The following is a 9,687-nucleotide window of genomic DNA, read 5'->3' as shown; positions in this document are numbered from 1 at the left end:
GGCACCCGGAGCAGCACCGCCTCCAGAGGCCGCCCCGCGGCGAGGGAAGGGTGGCGGCGGGAGGCTCTGTTTCCTGCGGAGCCGGAGTTGCGACGGACGGAACGGGGCGGGGCGGGGCGGGGGCGCACCGCGGCCGTCATGGCGCTGCGCGGGGCTCCGGCCCGGGGCTGCTGGCTCGCGCGCGCGATGGCGGCGCCGGGGCTGGCCCGGGTCCCCTCTCCGGCGCTGGCCGCCGCCGCCTCGGCCCTACCACTGGCCCGGTTCCTCCCGCTCCGAGCCGGTTCCTTCCGCTCTGGCCCGCCACCGGCCGGCTTCCTCCCACTCCGGCCTGTCGCTGCCTCGGCCCCGCTACCGGCCGGGTTCCTCCCGTTGCGGCCCGTCGTGCGGTTTGCCAGCACCGCCGGGCAGGGGCCGGAGGCCGAGGGCCCGCAGCGGCGGGTGGTGGTGGTGAGGATCACCAGCCCCTTCCTCTGGCTCCGCACCCGCTTCTATTACCTTCTCATTCGCCTCTACTTTGACCAGGAGTTCAGCATCGAGGAGTTCACGCGGGGGGCCAAGCAGGTGAGCGGGCAGCTGGGCTCGGTCACCCGACCTGGCCCATCGGGGAGAGGCGAAGGGTCTGTCAGCTCTCCCCCGCCCGAGGGGAAAGGTGCCCGAGGCCAGCCGGCCCAGCGGCGATCTCGCTGAGCCTCCCTGGTCAGCTGCTGGTGTCTGCGTTTAACTTCACATATGGACATCGTAGCGCCCGTGTCCGCTCCTGTGTAAAACAGAAAGAGTTCCCCACTTTGGCTCCAAGTACTGGAGAAAGTGGGAATAATCAGAGGTGTGCTTTTCTCCAGACTTATCTTGGGCTTTTCCCCCCAGGTTCCAGAGTTAAAATGAGCTGGTCTAGCCATCAGCCCAAGCAGTGTGAAGAAAGGTGCTTCTAGATGTTTTAGAGACTTTAAGGGCAAATATATCTGCTCTTAGCAGGTTTCCCTGAAATGATAAAGCTTGGGCAGGCACAGAGTTGCTGAATGTATTTATTTCTCCAAATTTATGTACCCAATAAGCTTTGCTAGCAGACCATGTTAAAGAGGTAGCAATCTCAAAGCTAATCGTGTGAAAACTGCAGTTACTTGCTGTGAAACTTCACTTACTGTATTTAATTGAAGACAAAACAAAACCCCATGATAAAACACAAACCACCTTAAAACAACACAGCAGGTGATAGGGGACAGACCGTTAAAAGGTTTAAGATCAATTCAAGAGAGACAAAAACCCCTGCATCAAATTAGTTGCCATGTCTGCAACCACCTGTTGTACCTTGCCCTGTTTTTGCCTTTACTTGCTGTAGAGTCCCAAGCACTCTATCCCCGTCTCACATATATGCTAGTTGACTATGTTGAGGTGTTGTTCAATGTAAATAGATCCACAAAACTGAGGGGAAAGAGGGAGTTGGGTTTTTCTGAAGTACAGAGGCTAAACCAGATTTTAAAAGAATTTCAACAGCTGGAGTTTTGTTTTCACTGAAGCTAAAAGATGAGCTGGGAAAAGGGATAGCAGAACAAAGTATTTACAGGGTCACCTAGGGCAGGTCACACAGGAATGCATCCAGGGGGGTTTTGAAAGTCTCCAGAGAAGGAGACTCCACAACCTCTCTGGGCAGCCTGCACCAGGGTTCCACCACCCTCGCAATAAAGAAGTGTCATGTTGAGGTGGAACTTCCTGTGTTCCAGCTTGTACACATCGTTCCTTGTCCTAATACTGGTCACCACCAAAAAGAGCAGACCTCCATTAATAAGATCCCTTCTCAGCCTTTTCCAGACTAAACAGCCCCAAGTCTCTCTGTTTCTTCACAGGAGATATGTTCAAATCCGTTAATCATCCTCATAGTTCTCCATTGGATTCTCTCCAGCAAATCCCAATCTCTCTTGAGTTGAAGAGCCCAAAATTGGACACAATATTCCAGGTGTGGTCTCACCAGGGTGGAGAAGAGGGCAGGGAGAGCCTCCCTAGACTTTCTGGATACACTTTCCTAGATGCACCCCAGGATACCATTTGCTCTCTTGGCAAAAAAAAGCACATTGCTGTCCCATGGAGAACTTGCTGTCCACTAGGACTCTAGGGTCTTTCTCGACTAGGCTGCTTTCCAGAAGGACAACTTCTAGTCTGTACTGGTGCCTGGTGGTGTTCCTCTCCAAATGCAGGACTCTGCACTTGTCCTTGTTGAACTTCATGAGGTTCCCCTTTGCCCAGCTCTCCAGCCTGTCCAGTTGCTGTTGGATGGCAGCACAGCCTGATGCGGTGTCAGCCACCCCTCCCAGTTTGATATCAGTGGCCTTGCTGATGAACTTGCTTCCTGGTTTAGTAAGCTATGCATACCCTTGCCTGTTATCAAAAGGCAAGGTTTTAGATGAGAGACTGAAAAGAAATCTGATGCTTTTATCAGTTCTTGGGATGACTTTTAATGCTGGAGAGATTCCATATCAATGGAGGTACATTTTGCAAACACTAAAGTCTTCAGTCATGGAATATTTGGGTAGCTTGTCACATAGTGAGGGATTTATCTGAAAAATGAGCCAACTCAGTGTTACTTGCTCATGTATTTCTCTCTTGGCTTTTGCTAGGCCTTTTCTGTTGTTTCAAAGCTGCTGTCTCAGCGTAAACTTGACCTCCTGGATGAACTTGTATCAGCAGAGGTAAATACTTTCTACCTGTTGTTCTACCACTTGATTTTCTATAAAGAAGTACTATGCATTCAGCCTGTCATTAACTACAAACACTGCCAGTTTGGATTAATTTGAGAAGAACAGCAGAATGTGGAACAGGGCAATTGTTTGTCCTGCTGCTTTATTGAGTTTAATTTCAAAGCATGAAACTTAATGTAAAGTTACTGTGTTTAAAGAAATAATCAAATTTGTGCCATTGAGCAGAGGGACCAATGGCCAAAACAGGTTTGTGGTGTACCAGAAGGGACTAGAAGGCAGTGGGTTCTGGGTGGCAGGTAGAGTTTTGGATCTCTGTTAGAGCAGGCAGACAGCTGAAACTTGGTCTGTGTAGCAAAAGAAAGGACCTGGTTTGTACTGTTTCCTGCTGCACTAATACATTCCCACCCTCAAGCAGGTCATACAGCCAACTGCTGGTTTCAGCTGGAAGGCCTCAGACCTGTGTCATGGTCCCAGGGACATGGCTGACCTGGCTAGTAAAGCATTGGTTGCCTTAGCCTTCCCAGGGGACAGAGGTAACAGATGCATCAGAGTCAAATGGAAGGGATACTTCAGGTCTATGTCTGCCTTGTTACTGGATGTCAGCTTGGCCTGCCCTATTGCTACCCATGCCTTTGCAGCCAAAATTTTGGTGCTGTTCTAGTTCACCCCCACTGGACAATCTTGCCTCCTCCCTCTAAGCAGAGATAGCAAGAAAATGTGAGTTTGATTCTTACAGTTATTTTGAAAGATCATCTCCTCTTCCTCTGCTCATCTTAAATCCTTCAGGTGATTGGTTTAACATTTATCCAGAGACCTCCTGTAACCAGAGCATGTAGAGGATGAGGCTGTGATACCAGATCTCATTGTTGCTTTGGACAGTGCATTTTATACCTGCAAAATGTACTAGGAACTGATGTCTGCTAGAGAAGATTGTATCTTGTTGCCATGTGACCTCTGGATTTATTTGTTATTCAGAGATGGCAATTCAAGTTGGGCTAAAAGCTGAGTCCAAATTAAAAATCAGTGCTACATTGCCTCATCCTTCTTCGTGACTTGTCTTTCTCATGTGGTGTCTGAGGTGATGCATCTGCAGTTTGTGCACCACATGCTCTTTCTGTTTAACACAGCTGTGGAGTTTGTGGGATGCTCAGCTGCCTCAGTGTCAGTGCAGTGTGGAGCTGAAGTCCCGGAGCAGTGATTTTTCAGTCTTTTCTGGTTTGCCACAGTGTAAACCTTTCCTGATGGGGACATGGATCACAAAATGGCAAGGATAAACTTGGGTGGTGATAGAACTGATTTTCAAAGAAGTCTGTGAAAGAAGTAAACTAATAACTAAGAAAAAATCTCACAGAATCATAGAATGTTAGGGATTGAAAGTGACCTTGAAAGGTAATCCAGTCCAACACCCCTGCCAGAGCAGAATCACCTAGAGCAGGTCACATGGGAATGCATCCAGGTGGGTTTTGAATGTCTTCATAAAAGGAGACTCCACAACCTCTCTGGGCAGCCTGTCCCAGTGTTTTGCCACCCTCACAGTGAAAAACTTTCTCCTTATGTTCACGTGGAACCTCCTCTGCTCCAGCTTGCACCTGTTGCCCCTTGTCCTATCATTGGACATCACTGCGCAGAGCCTGGCTCTGTCCTCCTGACACTCACCCTTAGCATGTTTATAAACATGAATGAGATCACCCCTCAGTCTCCTCTTCTCCAGGCAAAAGAGCCCCAGCTCCCTCAGCCTTTCCTCATAACGGAGATGTTATACTGCCTTAAGCATCATTGTGGCTCTGTGCTGGACTCATTCAGGCAGTTCCCTGAGATCCTTCTTGAACTGAAGGGCCCAGAATTGGACACAATATTCCAGATGTGGTCTCACCAGGGCAGAGGGGCAGGAGAACCAATCTCAACCTACTGACTACACACCTCCTAATCCACCAGGCACATTGCTGGCTCATGGTCATCCTTCTATCCACCAGGACCCCCAGGTCCCTCTCTGTGCTACTGTCCAACAGGTCAGTCCGCAACCTCTACCAGTCCTTGGGATTGTCCTTTCCCAGATGCAAGACTTGGCATTGTTGGATTTCATTCAGTTTCTCCCCACCCAATTCTCCAGAAAGAGAGAAACTATAGCTAGGAAATGATTCAAGCCAAAGATGAGTAGTATACAGAGAGAGAGAAATGAGCAGTGAGAAGGCAGAGTGTAAGTATGGTTGTGGAAGCAAGCTTAGCTGGTATTTTCTGGCCTTACTTTGCAACCCCATTTTTGACAGTATATTTTCTAAACATTTTAAATGTGCTTTGTCTTCATTGGTTTGAGCAGCAAATGGATCTTCTTTTGTCTTGCTGATCTGGAGTCTAGGAGTGCCCAAACTTCCCACTGCCTTTTCATTCCTACTGTTCTGTGTGTTACACAAATGTTTTAGTGGTACAGCTCGTTTCATTAACTGCTGCAGAAAAGATTTTCACTTCAATTTCCTAATGAAAAGCTAAGTAACAGTTTTTCTGAATTTAGGTACTTCAGGTGCTGAAGGAAAAGATTTCTGTGCTCCCTGACAACTACAGGGATGCTTTAGCAGCTGACATTGATGCAATCATGTATACAACAGAAGGAGATGTTCGCATTTACTATGATGATGATGGTATGTTTAGAATTCTAAACCGTTTCAGCCATGGGCAGCCTTATTTTCTGGGTTTGCTACTAAGCAGGAATTCTCCTTCCTGATATGGTTTTGAGTGCTGCTTCACAGTCCTTGGGTTTTTGTTTGTAACTAATCTCTGTATCATTCCTTGATTTCCTTTTAAACCAAAACCAGAAATTATTGCTAACAGGGCATGGTACTGGTTTGATTTCTGGTTAGGTTTTGCTCATTCCAATTGTTTTGTAATTTTCAGAGTTTTACATTATTAGCCCTCAGCAATCTCAAACCACTCAAAAACAATTATTCTGCTATATGCAGAAAGCTGTTTGCTTCAGCAATGAAAATGCACCTTCCAAGAAGAATAGTGAAGCCTGGATAGTGAAGTAAATGTTACTGTTTGCACTTCTATTTTTGTGGAACATATTTTGTTCTAGCACTTCTTAATGATTTTGTTCTTATTTTGTTTTCCAAGTTGTTTTGTTTTGTTTTTTTAAGCTGAGGGTGAGCCCAGACAAGTTTTTATTTTGGTTGAACACCAGCATTTTGTGCCCTATTCACTGTCAGACACAGCTGAGATGGTTTGTAGTCTAACCACCAGTCTTCTACTGAACATTTCAGATTGTCAGACCCAGGGACCTGCTTTTCTGTTTTGGGAGAGAGGGGTTTTTTTGGTGTTTTGGTTTGGTTTTTTTCCCTTTGACACTGCTCCTGAGTTTCAGCAACTCTGTGTACTTACATAGTTTGAGTACTTGGTTTTGGACCTTGTGGCAGCCAGCTTTTGGTAACCAGCTTTTCTTCAGGTGTTTTGATTATCATAGAATCACAGAGTTACTGAGATTGGAAGGGACCTCAGAGATCATCTACTCCAGCCCCCTGCCACAGGCAGAGAGGCTTCTCAACTAGACTTGGTTGCTCAAGGCCTCATCCAACCTGGCCTTAAACACCCTCCAGGGAGGAGGCATCACATATTCAATGGGCAGCCTATTCCAGAGTCTCACCACCATTGTACTGAAGAACTTCTTCCTAAAATCCACTCTAAACCTACTCTCCCTCAGCTTCAAACCATTCCCCTTGGTCCTGCTGCTAGACACCCTTATGAAAAGTCCCTCTCCAGCCACCTGTAGGTTCCCTTTAGGTACTGGAAGGCAGCCCCAGGGTCCCCTGGAGTCTTCTCTTCTCCAGGCTAAACAACCCCAGCTCCAATATCACGCTGCACTTATGATACAAAATACATATGGCTACAGAGTGTATTGTAATTGTTGCTGAACAGTATGAATATGGTTTTAAATAGCTTTATTGTTTGTTTCAGCTGCCCTTCCAAGGTCTCACTAGAATATATGGGATGTGGCGAATGGAATATTTGACCAATGAGAGACATGAGATCTAGCTTATGCTTTGATTTATTTCCAACAGGAAGAAAGTTTGTTAGCATCCTGATGCGTTTCTGGTACCTGAATGGTGCCAACCTACCTGATGAAGTACCAGGTGAAGCCAAAGTATTCCAGATCATGTTTGGAGATGAAAGCAAAAAGGAAAAAAAGCATCTTTTAACAGCAAACTATGAGTAAGTTCACTTGTCCCTTTGTTCTCCATGTACATGGGTTAGCTGTGTTAAAAGCAGTTTGGGAAATGAAAGCATTCACACTGTGCCAGTGTAGAACTTGGTATGTTTTAATTTACTTTGATTCTAATTGAGTTACTTCTCCTTGAGCTTTCCAATCCTGATTCTAGGGCCAAGTCTTTTAAATACCCCTTAAAGTCATTATGGTATTACTTTGCTTCTGAGTTGACATTCATGAGAACTCTCTCTAGCAGGAAGAGCAGTAGCTGGAGCATTGAACGAAGTGTGTGATCCTTTCTTGTACTGTTCCTGCAGCTTTCAGGATATAGCCCAATATCAGTTCTTGTTTCCCATTTCTTGTAGCACAGCTTGCAGCAATGCACTTAAACCAAGCAGTCAAGTGTGATGCTGTTGATTTATCACTTACTGCACCACAGTCAGAGCTGGAATTAGCTGCAAAGCAGCTTACGAATTATTTAGCCAGATGCTTTCTGCAGAAAGGCAGAACAAAACAAGCATCACCTGGTGTTCAGATACTTCATGCCACTCTGATCAAAGCACACATTAGGTAGGTGATTTTTCATGGGAATGCTTTGTAAGCAGCATCTATGTTGGTGTACTGATGCCAGAGCAGTGCAGAAGTGTTTGCACAGTTGGCAAAATGTACTAGATGTAACCTTTTGAAAAGCTGGGAAAAATGTGGATTTTTGTGTGGGAAGTGCAACACAATCAAGGACTTCTGCAGCCACATTTGAAATGGAGAGGAGGTGTGGTCTAATTGGTGAGGAACTGTGAAACAGTGGACACAGACTGAAGGTACCAGTGCTGTTTGCCTGGATAGGTTTCTGTGGATCCATTCCTCAAATTAATTCAGCATCTTCCTTGGGATTGGAGGCTTCTGAGGTTTCTTTAACCTTAGAGACCTAAATAGCTCCCTAATCCCCAGCAGAGAGATCTTTGCAAGCGCATGTTCCTGCTGCTATTTACAGAGCTAGCCTAAACTCGATGGACAGAGGTACTACAGACCTTGAAGGCTTGGTGTTTAGTATTTTAGTGCCTGGAGAAGACAGCTTTCAGGAATGGATTTGAATGTGGTTGCAGATCAGGGAGGTTATACTGCTCTTGTCCACACTCTACAGGTTGCTTGGGAGCATGACTGCCTGAAGCTCAGACTTCTCTTTACATGACAAGCAGTCAAAAGTGACATGTTCAGGGAGGAAGGCATTGATGACTACAGAAGGAAGACTCTGAAAATAGGGGTGGGCATTATAATTTTCCTATTAACAACTACAGAACTTTGTTTCAGGAAGATTAAGCATTACTGTTAGCTTGAGCTTTGACATGTGTCTGAAAATATATTACTTTTTTCAAGGATAGCTCAGTAAAAATGAGAATTGTCAGGTAGGATGCCCAGCATGTGATTTCCTTTTACCTTGCAGTTATCATCTCATTAAATGAAACCCTTTATTTAGAGGTGAGCATCTGCCACAAAGCTGTGTTCATAGTTACTGTTATGAAAACTGAGTGCTTTCTTAATAGTGGGATCTTACTGTTGCTGCCTGATCCTGTCTGTGGGATCTGAACCAAAACTCTCTGAAGTCAGTGTATGTTGTTTCTTCCTATAGGATTAATTTTGATTTTCTGATTTGAGGCATAAGGAAGGAGCTTTTACAGGAATAACTGTGAAGCAAACTGTTCCTTCTTGATTTCTTGTTGGTATTAGTAACTCTCTAGGGATCAGGTAAATTTTAACAACTTTTTACTTACTGTGTTTCCTTTTCCAGGTTCCAAAGGGAATTTACAGAAGGAGCAAAACCAGACTGGACAATTACACGGATTGAACATCCAAGGCTATTAGAATAAATGCCTTCTACAATCTCTTTATGTACCATTGTGAACGTTCTAATTTAACAAATACCAGGCTCTTTTTGGTCTCTTTTTTTCCTCTTCCTGCCTTCTCCTCCAAAAGAGGGATGAATTTTGTATGTTTGACTTTTCAGAATTGTTTCTGAGACTTGCACTGGACTGCAGCTTTACAATAAAGCCTTTTCCCTGGAGAAGGCAAGTGTAGTTGGTGCTAATGCTTGCCCAGGACATTCACACAGCACAGTTCCACATGGTACTACGAGTGTGTCAGCTGCTTACACCCTGAGAAGAAATGGTACTGCTTGAATGAACAACACTTTCTTGGCTGGTGGTCCTTCGCAGTTATTTTCCTGTATTTCTTTTTCCTGTAGAGACTGTACAATATATAACTGAATAATATGCAAGATGAAACAGCTAGATGGACTTTTTAGATTGTCTAGTGATGGAGTTTTTAGATTGTCTAGTGATGGAGTTTTTAGATTGTCTAGTGATGGACTTTAGATTGTCTAGTGATGGACTTTTTAGATTGTCTAGTGATGGACTTCTGAGATTGTCTAGCCTCACCAGTTCATGATGAGTTTAGCTTGCTTTTGAAGATGTTTAAAATTAAGACCCATTGTCAGTATTTGGTATAGGACTGGAAAACCCAAAAAACTTCTAGCATTGCACTGGGAGAAAGGATCTGAGATACAGATATGTATTTTTTGAAAAATGAACCCAACATTCCTTTCAATTTGGTAACATTCAGGCAGTTCCAAGTTTAGAGGTTAATGAAAGAAAAATCAGTCAAAAACATGACTTTAAAAGTGGAGATGACAGTGAAGTTCAAAGAACCCCTCTGAACTGCTTTTTGCAATTAGCAAATCATTAAAATTTGATGTTGCAACTGAACAACTTTCAAATTCTCATTTTATCTCTGTGTCTGGAACATGAG

General features: G+C 44.8%; 1 protein-coding gene across 1 annotated transcript; it reads left to right on the top strand.

Moving 5' to 3' along the window:
- The first annotated feature begins 113 nt into the window (after positions 1–113).
- On the top strand, positions 114–8,775 carry MAIP1 (matrix AAA peptidase interacting protein 1). The gene is made up of 5 exons (XM_068137941.1): positions 114–561; positions 2,610–2,681; positions 5,200–5,326; positions 6,740–6,890; positions 8,672–8,775. Exons 1-5 carry the CDS (start codon positions 139–141, stop codon positions 8,748–8,750), a joined length of 852 nt encoding a protein of 283 aa, XP_067994042.1. The 5' UTR covers positions 114–138; the 3' UTR covers positions 8,751–8,775.
- Positions 8,776–9,687: the final 912 nt, after the last annotated feature.

Source organism: Melanerpes formicivorus, unplaced genomic scaffold, assembly GCF_026170545.1.
Source record: "Melanerpes formicivorus ecotype bairdi unplaced genomic scaffold, bMelFor1.0.p_v2 SCAF_5, whole genome shotgun sequence".
Classification (NCBI taxonomy): Eukaryota; Metazoa; Chordata; class Aves; order Piciformes; family Picidae; genus Melanerpes; species Melanerpes formicivorus.
The sequence above is the reverse complement of the archived record's forward strand: the minus strand, read 5'-3'. Positions and strand labels throughout refer to the sequence as shown.